Genomic DNA, 15,410 nt, shown 5'->3' on the forward strand with positions numbered 1-15,410 from the left:
ATCCACAAACAATCTTCGAGTTAGAGAGACTTCGAGTTTTAGAAAATTTAATGAAAACATAAATTTTTTCAAAAAGCTGTAAAATATAGATTTATGCACAGTTTTAGTTATTTACTTCGCATACAGTTTTATTTAAATACGTTTTATACGTTACTCTATTTCATTCTCAGCAAAGTATAGCCAATTAATGTTTTTATACTTATGGTTTTTAACTAGAAATAAACCCTTATAATTTAATGTTACAGGCAAGAATTTAGTTATACCAAATTACAATACTTGTGCATATAAAATACTTTATCACAAAAGGTTTACTCAAAGTAATTTATACAAAACATTTTTTTAAATTTCATTTACTAAATATTATTCTTAATACATAAACAAATGAGAAGAGGCCTAATAAGGGAGGAAAATACTATATCAGTCTATACCGACGGGTCCAAAAAGGGCTGCGGAGTAGGCACAGGTGTGTATACTCCGATAATCTTAAAATTTCTCGCTCCTTCCGTCTACCGAACTTGGCGAGCATCTTCCAAGCGGAAGTACTGGGCATAGAGAAGGCCTGTGAAGCTCTATTGGTTAACTACCAGAGGATACAAAAAGCAATAAATTATACCGATAGTCAGGCGGCGCTCCTAGCTTTGTCGACGCCACTGACTAACTCCAGCGTAGTCCATAACTGCAAGAAGGCATTGAGCACTCTGAAAGACAAAGTACAATTAGACTTGGTCTGGGTTCCCGGCCATAGGAACATCTTCGGTAACGAAAAGGCAGACGAGTTGGCAAAAGCAGGAGCCGTTCTAGACTAATCCGAAGCTATGCCAATACCATGCCCGCTAGGAACGATCAAAAGAGAGCTCAACATACAATTTGAACAATTAGCAGAGAACAGATGGACGAATACAACAAAATATAAAATAACTAAACAGATATGGCCAAAATATGATAAGACTAGGTCTGGGGTATTTTTAAATAGGTCTAGGAAAAGTATTTTCAGACTTACAGCTACTCTAAGGGGTCATTGGCCATTTGGAAAACATGGAATGAAAATGGGCATACCCTATAATAACATTTGTCGAGGCTGTGAACTAGAGGAGAATAAGGAAACAATATTCCACTTTCTCTGTGAATGTCCAGCCCTATCGCAGATCCGTCACATCTAGTACTAATTGGGCCATATAATTATATGTCTGCACTCCTCCCTACCTACCTACCTACATAAACAAATGACAATAACAACACAGTGAGATTTGTAACGTTTGACCTGCACTGTACATACATATATGTATAACTATGTATAAACGCATTGAAGAATTTTCTACCGTAATTCACATAATCTCGCCAATATTAACTTTACTTCTGTTGAACTTCCGATTGCGTGACTTGCAATTCTGTGGTAATTTGTCTGTGATTATTTGGTCGAATGCTTGCAAATTCCGCTTGGCCACACCACAACTACCAAATCTTGCAAAGAAATAACTATAATACAATGCAACTGCATGAATGAATGAAATATTTCTAGGCTTAAAATTATTTCAACTATAAAAGAATGTGGTTCTCTACAAAATAAACCACAATGTTTATCTATATTGTAGAAAATCTCTTAACTTTCATACAAAGCGAATGTATATAATCCATTTTAGAATGTCTATGATTTCCATTCGAGAAGAGACTTCCGGAAAATCAATAATCGGCCAAAGAGTTCAGCATCGGCAACGGCCGTTTCTGGCCGATTCATATCGTATATAAGGTCGATTTGAACGTATTATATGATAGAATAAAGCTCACCGTCATCGAAATAATGGGACCTCATCATTGTGGCTTTCGAACTGGCAAATCCACCATGGACCAGATATTCACCAAGTGCCAAATCTTGGAAAATACCATTTTCATCGGTTTTAATACTGCTATATCTGAATTTATTATAGTATTCCCGCAAGATACCAGAAGCGCATTTAGAATTCGGAAGAACCCTGTCCGAGCCGTTCGGTACCAAGCGAGGTTTTAGACAGGGCGTCTCTTTATCTTGATATCATTGACCGTAACAACCGCAGTTAGTTCTGCTTTTCTAGACTAGATAAGGTGCGAAGCGAATGGGTCTGGTAGTGAATAAAGACAGACAAAATATCTCATGTCATCAAACAAACAGTAATTGCATTCGCGTCATGGCTCCCACCTCACTATTGACGGTCATAACTTTGAAAGTTGTAGATAATTTCGTCTATCTTGGAACCAGAATCATCAACATCAACAATGCGAGCCTTGAAATCCAACTGATTAGACAATTGAAAAGTAAAGTCCTCCCTCAACGAACCAACCCCTCGCGATGTTATTGATTCGTCTATAATCGCGTAAGCGGTGCCTACGCCAATAACAACAACTAATTTATTTGTAGAGCTAGATAAATAGCAAGTACAAAATTAAATATGCAAATTGCTTGACACCACAATATACATAATGCTATGAAGGAAGAGAGAGGAGTAAGAAAGAATTCCACACAAAATGTCCAATAAAAATAGCAGCTGAATAATTATGTTTGCTTACAGATTGAAAAGAAATGAATGGTAAGTCTAAATTATTCAAAATTAATTTGCTATTACTTATTATATCATCTATATAGCTTCTGTTGCCAACTCAATTTTCTTTCTAAGAGTAGATTCGCCGAGTGAAGTCCGCTTGAAACTTGTTAAACAACACTTATTTAAAAGAGAATAGTCACCGCACACATAATTCAATGCGATAATTGCGACAGTAGCCGTCGAGTGGCGCCGTAAAATATTTGGGCTACGAATTTCTCGGACAGCTCATTTAAATATGTTCATAAAGAATAGATTAATACATATATATATAGACGCGGTGCCTATACATATTCTACTAGCAATTGCTAATGCAACTTGTTTTTCCATTACGTGTGACAGTGTAGTCATAAAAGGATCTCTCCGTTGCTACAATGAAAGATATCATTTAATAATTTCATTAAGTCAAAATTAATTTTCAATAGAAATTAATGATGATGTACTCCAAATTGGGGTTTCGCAGACTTAATCAGATCAATAATTATAAATAAATTAATGTCAAATGCCTGGAGAATCGTATAAAGGACAATACTTGTTTCAATCAATATTTAAAATAATTCCAACTGTGTTTTTTCACACGCCAAATAGAATTCAATCGTTTTCGTAGAGAAATATTAATTTCCATTAAATAACAGCGGTGCATTTATTTTTACACCTTGCGTGTTTGCCAGACTGTCTGTGTTTTTAATATTTTTGCATATTTGTGTTTTCATGCTTGTAATTATATTGCTTTTCTTCATATTCTTTCATATAAAAAAACTCCTACTAGATTGTTTGCAGTGGTGTGTTTTGAGGGACTTTTTTAAAACTAGGGTGGAAATTTTAGCACCGTGATCGTGGACGGTAGTAAATGTAAAGAAAGATGATTCAAGAGTTCAATTTCATTCCATTCTGATTCCACTTTGAATTGATAACGTACACAGTATCGGAATTGTTTAAGGAGGACTTATTCCGGTTTTAATGCTCCCTCTTTACGTAGGGTGGTTCTTTACGAAATATTTGAATAATATATAAGTCTACAACTTTGCTTCCGCCGTTTTTTTTGTAAATTTAAGTTTTTTTTGTATAAAAACGGTTACATATGTCGATGAGCCTCAGCCGCACTTTTCTTGGAATAAGCAAAAAACGAAAAGCAAATGTCGAAAATTCTGCAAACAGATCTCTATAAATATTTTGTTGGGTTAATGTTGATACAAATGTCCAAGATCGATATAAAAAAAAATCGATTTAATCGACCAGTGCTTGACCCTAGAGACATCTTATTGGACCATAAAGCATTACTTTATTCAAGAAAACGTCTACCAAATAATGTTTTATTACTTAAGTGTTGCAATACATACTTGTGTACAAAATTCATTATCGCGAGTGCAAATATGAATGGCCAAGTAATTTTTCAAATGCACAAGCAATTATATTTTGTATTAGCTTTTTATTTAACTTTATATTCAGGTAAAGTCGCAAATCCCAAAGCAATAAGTCTGACGCTTATGATAAATACGAAATTTATTTGGTTACAGATTGCCAAAATATAAATCTGTGAGTCGCCATAAATTGTGAGAAGAATGTAAAGAATTTTCGCTCATTTATTTTTGAACTTTTATATTTCTTTACAGTTATAATATCGTTTTTATAATATTTACGTATATACTGCCCATTATGTATGTAGACGGCAGTCATTTATTCACAAGTCGACAATGAACTTTGGGGCTCGAAGGTAATGGTACACACCGCGGTGATTTCACCTTCGCTTGGAATAACTGGAATAAGTGAAAAAATGGTAATTTGTCATTAGAGGTCTCCAGAACATATTTATTTTCTGTTTAATCGTTCCATACCAACGGTATTAAGTCCTTTACAGATTTATCTATCGAATAGATAATTTTTCTCTCCGTTCTTAATGTTTTAGCGAAGTCAAATCAAAATGAATTCTGCAATTAAAGTGTGAGCTATCAGTATGCCATTTGCCTTCAATTGATAAATATTGTTGTAGTCACATATGAAAGGTACCATATCCAAATTAAACTCAGAAAAAGTTGTATCGCTTGAATTCCTAGTAATTCCTGTGTGTGTGAGAGGGATTCACCTGTTGCTGACAGCCAACAACATGTCATCATTGGATTTATAACACCAAACGAGTCCTGCCAATGTTGAGCCACTGTCCGTTCTTGTTTGTTTTACGACGAAAGCTTTTAGCTGGTTATCCGAAACACAAACACAATTGGTAACTGTCTTAGACCATTAACCATCCTTGCGCGAAAACATGTAACTTAAATTTTGGTTGTATATAGTAGTTACGCCGAAAAGAGGTATATATAAATAACAAGTTAAGTTCTGGCGATATTTTGTACTCTCGTGTACACAATATGACTCATTAGCTATAAAGTCCAATAGAATAACGAAAATCATCATAAATAGGATATGAGGGTTGAGGTAATTTCTGAACCGACCGAACCCACCAAGGTACGCTATATCCAAGACTAGATAACAGATATATGCGGCATAAAGCCCACCGGGAATTTGATAATCCGAATATATGGGATATGGGAGCTAGAGGAAGTTATGATCCGATTTTAGCCAATTTTGGTACTGAAACACACCATTAGAAGAAAAAGAATAAAATTAAAAATGAAAAATCACCCTTATGCACTAAGCTCTTCATGTTCGATATCTGGGCCTTGAAAAGTTATAGTCCCATTTCGACAATCTTTAAAAGAACGATGCCACACCTTGAGCAGTACTTGTACACAATTTTCTTCTTATATTTATGTATCTGCATAGTATTTATATTGTTGAGGAAACAAATCAGATGGAATTTAAAATTGTGGTATATGGGAAATAGGTGCTTGTAAATCGATTTCGCCTATTTTCGGTCCGTCACATCTTTGAAATTAGTTAACTAATTCCTGAGATATGGTTTTTAAGCCAAAAGTTGGTAACTACTCCCTGTTTTAAATTGCTTTATATTAATCTGAAAGTAACCCTCTCGTACATTCTTTCTTTGTAATATTTAGTGCTGCTCGCGTTCTTCGTTGTTGAAAATACATTGATACATCAAAGAAAGCGATATATTATTAAAAAAATACCAGAAAATAAATAAATATAACTCATAGTGTTATTTATGAACTTTAATTAAGCATATGCATAAGAAGTGATAGGAATTGAATAGTAATTCTGTCGAGTACCTAAAAAAAATGATCGCCAAGTAATTAAATTTTATTATAATCGTTAAATATATACGAAAAACTCGTTTGAAATATTGTTATCATGAAATTGAAATAAAGTGCATGTTTTGGTTCCAAATCTACTCGTGTGCCTCCACTGACTGAAAAGGTAATTGTATTGCAAATGCAATTCTGCGAATTTCGCTCACAAACTTCCATTTTACAAAATTTTAAATTATGTTGAATATTTAAATATAAATTGCATTTATATGTATGCTAAATTTGTGCATGAATTCAATCCAACGAACATTATTGGTTATTGTTTTCGCACTTATATTTTAGTATAATGATTTATATTTGGAGTAGTATATTAATCAATGAAATGCCATTTTCCTTACTGAATTAAAGCATTTTTAGTAATTTTCAATATAACCTTTGTATGGGAGGTGAGCGTGGTTACAACTCGCTTTCGTCCACTTTTATACTGTATAAGGAAGTGACTGAAGGAAGTGACACTAGAGAGTTTGGTTGATATTGCTTTAGTAGTTCGGGAGATATGTACATAAAACTTAGTAGGGAGCGGGGCAACGCCCACTTCCCAAAGATCTTTTGTACCGAATTTTACTTACATGTATTTTTATTTGGTATAGTTATGGCAATTTATATGTTTTCGGTTTTCGCCTTGTTGAGGGCGTGGCAATGGTCCAATTTCGCCCAAATGCCTTTTTATGGTTCCAAGGATATCTCAATTTTGATGTAAGTTATCGCTTGCACAGACAGACTGGTCTGACGGACAAATAGAGATCCGGATTACAAATCAACTCGCCACCGTAATCACTTTGAATAACATAAAACACTATATCTACTCTTTTAGGACATACAAACAACTGTGGTGAACAAAACTAAAAAACTCTCTTAGCAACTTTGTTTTTATTATTATTGAGCCTTGGAGAAGAAACATTCATAAAACTGCTCATCCGGCTATTAAAATAATTCTAATTCAATAAAATATTTTTCACTCAAAGTTCATTCTATACTCTTGTTAAAATGGTCTTGGTCTGATCGTGGTCGATTTGGCAAGGACCAGTACAATTTTGCCTCTGATTAATCGGAGGACATTACACTTGTCACGTTGTGAGCATTAACTATAAAGTTATTCAGTGCGAGCGTCATTGCTAATAGACTCCGGAAAGATACTCCAGTTCTTAGTGTAAAACTACTACTAAGACTACAACTTTGCTTCCGCCGTTTTCCAATAGATGTCTCTAAGGTCAAGCGCTGGTCGATTAAATCGATTATTTTATATCGATCTTGGACATTTGTGTCAACATGAACCCAACAAAATATTTGTAGAGATCTGTTTGCATCCCAAACTTATTCTCAACTGAAAATGTCACTTTTTAAGCCGAATTTTCGACATTTGCGGGAAATTTTGCTTTTCTTTTTTTATTCCAAGAAAAGTGCGGCTGAGGCTCATCGACATTTGTAACCGTTTTTATACAAAAAAACTTAAATTTCCAAAAAGAAAACGGCGGAATCAAAGTTGTAGACCTAATATTTTTTTTTTAATTGTTCAAAAAATGTAAAGTGAACGATATAAATCTTTCTTAAAACTGTCTAGTTTGATATTCAAATCGTATTTAACAAATTTATTAAGTGTTTTAAGCAGCTTCATATCCTTTATAATATCTTAATCTTAACACATGCTTAACATCTCTTGTTTTTCAAACATTACAATTTTTCTGTTTTAGTTTATGATTTAAAAGTATTAAATATGTGGCAACCTACATCAATTTCTTTTTAAACCAATCGAGTATTACAGCGAACAATCCCAAACTAATTTATTCAAAGCGCCTTTGCCCTCGCTATGGTGACTCTAAAAAAGTAATTACAGTCGCTTATTTAACTAACTGCTGGTTATAGCTTACTTTTGGTTTTTGAACATTATTTCCACGACTTTTCATTTCACTCTTTATATTCACTTTCTACGCGAGATGTAAAGCTATTTGATTCCACTATTTACATATTCAACTCTCCTCTATTTTATGGTATTTCACTTGCGAATAAGTAATCGAAAGAAATGCAAGAACTTTTGACACGTTCTAGCTACAAGTAGAGTGTAGTTGCGAATGAAATCCCTTCGCAAGAAGTTATACAATCTCAGTTAAATCGACAAAAGTGCAACTCACTTAAGTGGAAGTAAGATGCACCACTTGACTACAATTGACAAAAGTTGACTTTCGCCAGAAGGATGGTAACAGATAATAGACAACTGAGGAGCATGAGTATTTATTCTACATTTAAATATTCTATAAAATTTTTAAATTGGGGAAAAATAAAATTTAAATGGCAGTGGTTCGCACTAGTGACTAAAATGAAGGGTGAAACCAAGGTCTTTATAACTAAGCGAGGTGCTGGAATATAACTGACAAATATTTACTATTTTGGCATTTGTCACAAACAGAAATTGTATCGATATAAATATTTATAAATTTTAACATTTTCGCTTCAATGGTGGTAAGCTACCATAGATAGAAGCACGCATTGCAACTCCTACAAGCACTCGTATATGACATATGTACATAATATATCAACATTACAAGGTCAGTATGAAAAGTCAAAGATATTTAAAAAGTGCTTCTCAGTAAAAATATTTTTTTCCTCGGTATAACTTTTTATATTACTTGCGTTTTACTTTGCGTTCAAATGACGTTTACCTCAATGATTTCGACTGAAATGTTCGATACAACACCAATGAAATCATTGAAAAACTTTTAATATATGGACAGTATGTGGAGTCCATCATCATCTTTAACAGTGTTAAGGCCTCTGAGGAAGCGAATATTTCAATTTTTGGGGCTAATCTCCACTCTTTTACTTATGGCGCAATCTTCTAGAAAAAGTTTATTTGCTCCAATACCAGGAAAAAAATTTAAATTAATAAAATAAATATTAAAATAACACACAACTTGAGCCATAAATTAGACATACATTTCATAATTATATGTAGTATAAGGGGCTTGGTTAATTCCTGAACCGATTTCAAAATTCCGCTTATTTAAGACACCAAGCAATATTTACCCGATTTTTCCCATTTTTGCGACAAATGCATATTTTTATAGGGAAACAAGTAAGGAAAGGCTAAGTTCGGGTGCTACCGAACATTTGCGTATAGTAACGCAATTTATTGCTATATTTTTATTAGGTTAGGTTTGTAGGCAGATCTCTGCAAAACATAAAGATCTCACTTAGACAGCCTGGCGCTGTCCATTGTGGTACCAATAAAACTCCCCGTGGGTCAAAGACCTTTAAGATTCAGCAAACCGCTTGGAATCCGTTATAAATTTCTTAAGACTGGTAATATCGATTCTAGCCAATTCGCTAGGATCGTCGAAAAAGGGCTTTCGGAGGTGTTTCAACCTCAGTCTGGCAAAAGCTGGACAGTGCAGTAGGAAATGCTTAGATGATTCCATCTCGCCTTCCTCCATACAGCTTTGGCAACTGGCATCTGCCACGATCCCAAGTCTAACCGCATGGGTACCCATTGGACAATGTCCAGTAAGTACCCCTATGATTGCGCTGAGATGGACCTTGCCCAGAGAAAGCAGTTGAAAGGACCGCTTACGCTCCACAGAGGGCCAAAAGGAGCTCGCCACTGCACAAGTACTGGTAGTTGACCAGCGCTTGACGAGCTCATGCGTAGCCTGCATGTCCAGCGCTCTTGCACAGGTGGACCATGGACTACCAATGCACTCCCATTCCGACGTCAATGTAGCTAGGGTACCCTCCCTTGCAAGCTTGTCCGCTATGCAGTTACCAGCGATCCCGCGGTGACCGGGTACCCACACTAGTCGGATTGTAAAATAGCTGGAGGCTATTGATAAGGATCTAAGACACTCCTTAACAAGCACAGAGCGTACCGTCATCGATTCCAATGCCAGTATTGCCGCCCTGCTGTCGGAGTGAATACATACCTCTCTAAAAGAGGTCACCATACGAAGCAGTGGACGCAATACATACCTCTCTAAAAGAGGTCACCATACGAAGCAGTGCGTCCACTGCTACTTTGATCGCAGCGACCTCTGCTTGGAAGACACTACAGTGGTCAGGTAGCCTAAAGCTGGTATTGATAGAAAGCTTTCTGCAGAAAACTCCCCCTCCCACCTTTCCCCTAAGCTTCGATCCATCCGTGAAAAAGCTGACTGCACTTTTCCTCCATTGACTTCTACCCACCCACATATCCCTCGTAGGTACATGTGTAGAGAAGAAGCCTCTAGGGGACGGTTCCGCAGTGCAGTGGTCCAAGTTGTCAGGGATGCAATCGAACCGACGGAGAATCTCAGAATGCCCCTGCTTGGGACCGATCATGTACCCAGCATCTCTGAGTCTGACAGCGACCTTTGCCGCAATGCACCTACCGGCGATATCAACAGGTGCGACGTGTAAAATGGAATTTAGAGCCATTGTTGGTGTTGTTCTTAGCGCTCCGCTGATTCCAATGAGAGCCGCTCTTTGGACACGCTCCAGCTGCTTAGCTAGTGTGACTTTCTCGAGTGCCCTCCACCAGACCACAACGCCATAGAACATTATAGGTTTAATAATGGTCTCATACAACCATAAAACCACTTTCGGTGAGAGACCCCACCTTTTTCCAATAGCCCCTCTACAGCAGTAAAGAGCTACCGAAGCCTTTCTTACCCTCTCCTCGATGTTTGGCTTCCATGAGAGCTTCCTATCAAGAATAAGCCCCAGGTATTTCACCTTATCCGCAGGTTGCAGACTGGAGCCTCCCAATGAGGGGAGAGTAACATTTGGAATTTTGTATCTTCTTGTGAATAAGACGAGTTCCGTTTTACTCGGGTTTATGGCTAAGCCACTTCTATGCGCCCAGCGGGTTACCATTTCTAGGTAACCTTGGGTCATTTCATATACGGTGTTTAGGAATTTTCCTTTGACCAAAAGGGCTACATCGTCAGCATAGGCCGTCACTCGACAGCCTTGATTTTCAAGTTCCTCCAGTAGGTCGTTCACCACCAGGATCCAGAGCAAAGGAGAGAGAACGCCACCTTGCGGGGTACCCCTATTTACAGTCCGGAGCGCATTTACGCTTCCCCACTCCGCAAAGACAGTTTTGTCGCTGAGCAGACCGTAAATGAGGTGCTTAAGGTTCGCTTCTACCCCAAAATCGTTTAATGCAGCAATGACCGCTTCCGGTCTTACATTGTTAAAGGCCCCCTCGATATCGAGGAAGGTACCTACCGCGTAATCATTATTTAAAAGGGCTTCCTCTATCCACGACACTACAGAGTGCAAGGCGGTGTCCACCGACCTGCCTTGCAAGTGTTGAGCTTTAATAAGCTTATTTCTAGGAATTTTGTTCCTGATGTACAGATCCATGAGCCTCTCCAGCGTCTTCAAGAGGAACGAGGTGAGGCTAATAGGCCTGAAATCTTTTGCAGTAACATGAGAGCTTTTACCAGCTTTTGGGATGAAAGACACCTTAACCTGTCTCCAAGCCTCCGGAATATGACCCAGTCTGACGCAGTTCGCGTAGATCGGTGCCAGCCAGCTGCATGATACCTTGGCAGCTCGCTGTAGCTGCGCAGGTATAATGCCGTCTAGTCCGGGGGACTTGAAAGGTTTGAAAGAATTCAACGACCAGGTTAGGTGGCGATCATCCAGAAGGTTTACGAAGGCGCTTTCGCCCCCTTGAAGCTCTCCGAGGGAAGCTCTTTCCACAGATTGGTTTTTTGGGAAATGAGCATCCAAAAGTAGCTTTAGTGACTCCTCACTGCTCGAGGTCCACTCTCCAGCACCATCTCTCCAGTAACCCACGGATATTGGGCTCTTGGACAGAATTCGCCTAAATCTCGAGGACTCCTGGCAGCCCTCCACGCTTTCGCAGTAGGCTCTCCAAGAAGACCGTTTGGCCTTCTTCATTTCAGACTTAAAAATGGCAAGTCCCACCTTATACAAAGCCCAATCGTCACCTAGACCACTTCTACGGGCTTTATTGAAGAACCTTCGACTAGAAGATCTGAACTCCGAAAGTTCCGTCGTCCACCAAAGAGGTTTCCCTTTGCCTTTCTGAGATCTCAGAGGACAGGAACTTTCAAGGGCCATCCTGCACCCAGAGCTGAAAACTTCGACACACTCGCCAATCGCATTGGCGGAGAGAACTGAGTCTCGTGGGGGCGCTGCCGGAAGAGCTGAACGAAGCTTCCTACAATATAGAACCCAATTTGTATTCCTAAGGTTCCTAAAAGGTTTGCGTACTGGACAGGCTCTGTCCAGATTGAAACTCATATACCTGTGGTCCGAAAAGGAGTGATCATTGAGAACCTTCCATTCCGAGATCAAAGGTACGGCGTCCCTAGATACTAGGGTAAGGTCGAGGACTTCCTCCCTACCCGCAGTCACGAACGTAGGGGAGTTCCCCCTATTGCATATAAATAAATCAACGCTACTTATAAAATCAAAGAGCGACTCACCTCTAACGTTTATGTCCGAGCTTCCCCAGACAGTATGTCTTGCGTTGGCGTCCGAGCCAATGATGGCGTTGACTTTCCTCCGCCTGGCCTCCCAGAGAGCCTTTCTCAGTATAGCGGGAGGTGGTTCCACCTCGTCGTCGTGCGGCATATAGGCCGAGATTAGCCAGAGTTCTCCAGCATCACCCTCCAATCTGGTGGTCACAACGTCTCCGCTACTGTAATTGGGTAAAAGGAAAACGTTAAGTTCATTACGGACTAGCATGCAAGCTCTGATTTTACCTGCGCAGCTAGCTGTCATTAGCTTGTGGCTCTTCGTCCTTAAACCCGATACACCGTTGCTGCTTAGCCACGGCTCCTGGATCAGGACGACGTCGACCTCGTCCAATCCTAGAGGAAGCAATAAGTTGGCGGATGCCGCCTTTGCGTGTTGGAGATTAATTTGCAGGATCTTCATCCTCCAAACTCTTCTCCAACAGTGCGAGTTCCGCACTCTCCATACACTCGGCTCGATCCTCCTCGAACAGTTTGCCGAGATTGAAGACGGATCCATCTCCAATACTCGCCGTGTCCGAGTGGGATGAGTCAACATCCATGCCCGTTTGGGCATCAATTCCCTCCTCTCCCGCTCCTGAAGGTAGTGGGACATCGGCTTTGGCATCGGTAGGGAGGACCCGAAGGACCACCTTCTCGAAACCATAGCTGATGACCCCCTTTACATCGCTGAGAGGACCCAAGGACTCCTTGTTCAGAAGTATCAGCGCTTGCCGATATGGCTCCTGAGTTTTCTCTAGCCGAATGACCTTCCAATTTTGAACAGGAAGAGAAGGATTGCAATAATGCAAGATTTCTTCGATCTCTCCTGTAGTGGAGGGTTCGGCGGGAAGCCACACCCGAGCACGAGGGTGTAGTGGAAGTTCTTCCTTGGCCACCGCCTCGAGCTTAGCCCCCTTCCAGACCTCTCCCACCAGGGACACCGCTTCCTTGTACAAGGATGCTGATCTTTCATCAGCACACCTGACAAGCTTGTGGATGCCGTAGTGCCATCCTGCGCTCTCGCAGCTTGGAGGGGGACCAGGGTTTCCTCTGATCACCCTCATGAAAACCGCGGAAATGGCCGCCGCGACCCGCTTCCACTCATCGTGGGAGATGGCTCCATCTTCCCTGCTCCGATCGCATACCCCCAGCTCAATAGACCCCGCAAGTTTGGCGATTTCGCTAAACTTAGGGGCCTCTCCAACCCGAGGTTTCTTACCAAGAGAGGATTCCCCCTCGAACGATCTTTGTCGCTTAACATGCGATTGAGTTTCACCCAATCCCACCGGTTTACTATCGCCACCGTCGCTAAGCACCTTCCTAGCCCACTCGAGTGTGCTAGCATGCTGCCCAGGTTTCTGCTCAGCATGCTCGCCACCGTAGCGTTCCAAGATTTTGGCTGCCATGCGGCGGTCCGACTCCAACTTTTTGGACGCCGACACCTGTTTTCTAGCGTTTGATCCGGGCCCCGGGACTCCTGTGAGCTTAGCAGAATCTCCTTTACTGGTGCTGGCGACTTCGCCTCGCACCATACTAACCGCTGTTTTCGGCAGGCTTCCGCCGACAGCACCTAACTTCTTGCCCTTAACGGGGGGTATCCTCACCTGCGAAGGTTTTGTTTTTTCACCGCCTTTCGCGGTAGACGGTTCCGTCGCCGCCGGCAGTGAACCTCCCGGGACACTGTCCGTTTTGAAAGTCGATTACAACTTTCCATCTCCCACCTCCTGTTTATTGTTATGTGGACTGTTCATATTTTAATTGGGTCCCCACTCAGAGCCGCTATCCATCTCCCGGAAAGGTAGTCGCCTTTAAAATGGTCCCAAGGTTATCTCAGTTAAGAGGCCAAGGCGAGGGTTGACGCACGTCCTTATGGGGCAATGCGTTCAGAGCCGACCAGCGTAAAGAGGGAGTCTTCTCAACCTACACCTACCACATCAACTTAATGATGACGGGAGCGGAACGTACTCCGAGGCCTGCCAGGGTTTTAACGGGACGGAGGCAGCCTTGGCATTAACCCACCTGTAGAGTGTCACCCCTACATACTCAGGTGGCGGAATACCAAGACCACCAGCCCAGGTAACAACCAAATCCAAAAGAGAAATTTCAAAAATCGTAGTCCGAGTCGGTCCAGGGTAAGAGTAATTCTGCGTTGGATTTCCAGGCTGACATTGTAATTGCTGTTAATGCTGGTTCCCAGGTATACGAAATTATCTACAACTTCAAAGTTATGACTGTCAACAGTGACGTGGGAGCCAACACGCGAATGCGCTGACTGTTTGTTTGATGACAGGAGATAACGTTTGCAGTGGTCGTCATCAAAATCGGGGTCTCTCATCCGAGGCTGTTTCGTCGTTTTCATTGGGGGGTGTTTTTATGTGGTGGGTGGGTGACTGTTTTTATAAGCGGGTTTCGCCTTCTCACTTTAGCTCGCCTCCAAATGTCTGTTGGCTACCCAGAGGATACTTGGTCTAAGACCGGAAGTCGTGAGCTGCTTGAGCCACATATAAAAGAATCGTTCCTGGCCACTCCCAAGTGAATGACAGTCAGAAACTTTCTAAACTTCTACATTGACTCCATCCTGTGAGAGTATATGCTCACTTAATTAGCTAAGATATTTCACATATTAACCGATTTATATGCTATTAAGCCCATCGCATTTTTGAAAATCCTACAATTAGCTATATGAGAGCTAGGGGAAGTTATGAACCGATTTTAACCATTCCTCTGAATTAAATTGAGATATCTGAGAGATTTACGGATATTTTCGGTGAAAAATTACCATAAGGGGCATTGAAAGTTATTGTCCGATTTCGACAATTTTTTTCACTAGTGATGCCACGACTCATATACATACAGTATTTGTGTAAAGTTTTAAAATTTAGTGTTTCTGACGTATTTCGATAGTGAGTTAACCCACTTTTAGTAATTTTCAACCTTTGTATGGGAGTTGGGCGTGGTTATGATCCGATTTCAACTATTTGCATGGCGTGTGGTGAGGTACGTAATAGAACCGGTTGCAGAAAGTTTGGTTTGTATAGCTTGATTGGTTTGCGAGATATATACAAATAACCGATTCTGGAGTGGGGTCACGCCCACTTCCCCAAAAAAATTACATCCTAATATACCCCTTCCTAGTTCGATCCTGTATTCCA

At 40.3% G+C, this 15,410-nt stretch overlaps 1 protein-coding gene across 1 annotated transcript; it reads right to left on the minus strand.

Moving 5' to 3' along the window:
- Nucleotides 1–12,659: 12,659 nt before the first annotated feature.
- On the minus strand, nt 12,660–13,790 carry LOC114804816 (uncharacterized). The gene has a single exon (XM_054230627.1). It carries the CDS (start codon nt 13,788–13,790, stop codon nt 12,660–12,662), a length of 1,131 nt encoding a protein of 376 aa, XP_054086602.1.
- Between the last annotated feature and the right edge of the window lie 1,620 nt (nt 13,791–15,410).

Source organism: Zeugodacus cucurbitae, chromosome 2, assembly GCF_028554725.1.
Source record: "Zeugodacus cucurbitae isolate PBARC_wt_2022May chromosome 2, idZeuCucr1.2, whole genome shotgun sequence".
In the NCBI taxonomy this organism is placed as follows: domain Eukaryota; kingdom Metazoa; phylum Arthropoda; class Insecta; order Diptera; family Tephritidae; genus Zeugodacus; species Zeugodacus cucurbitae.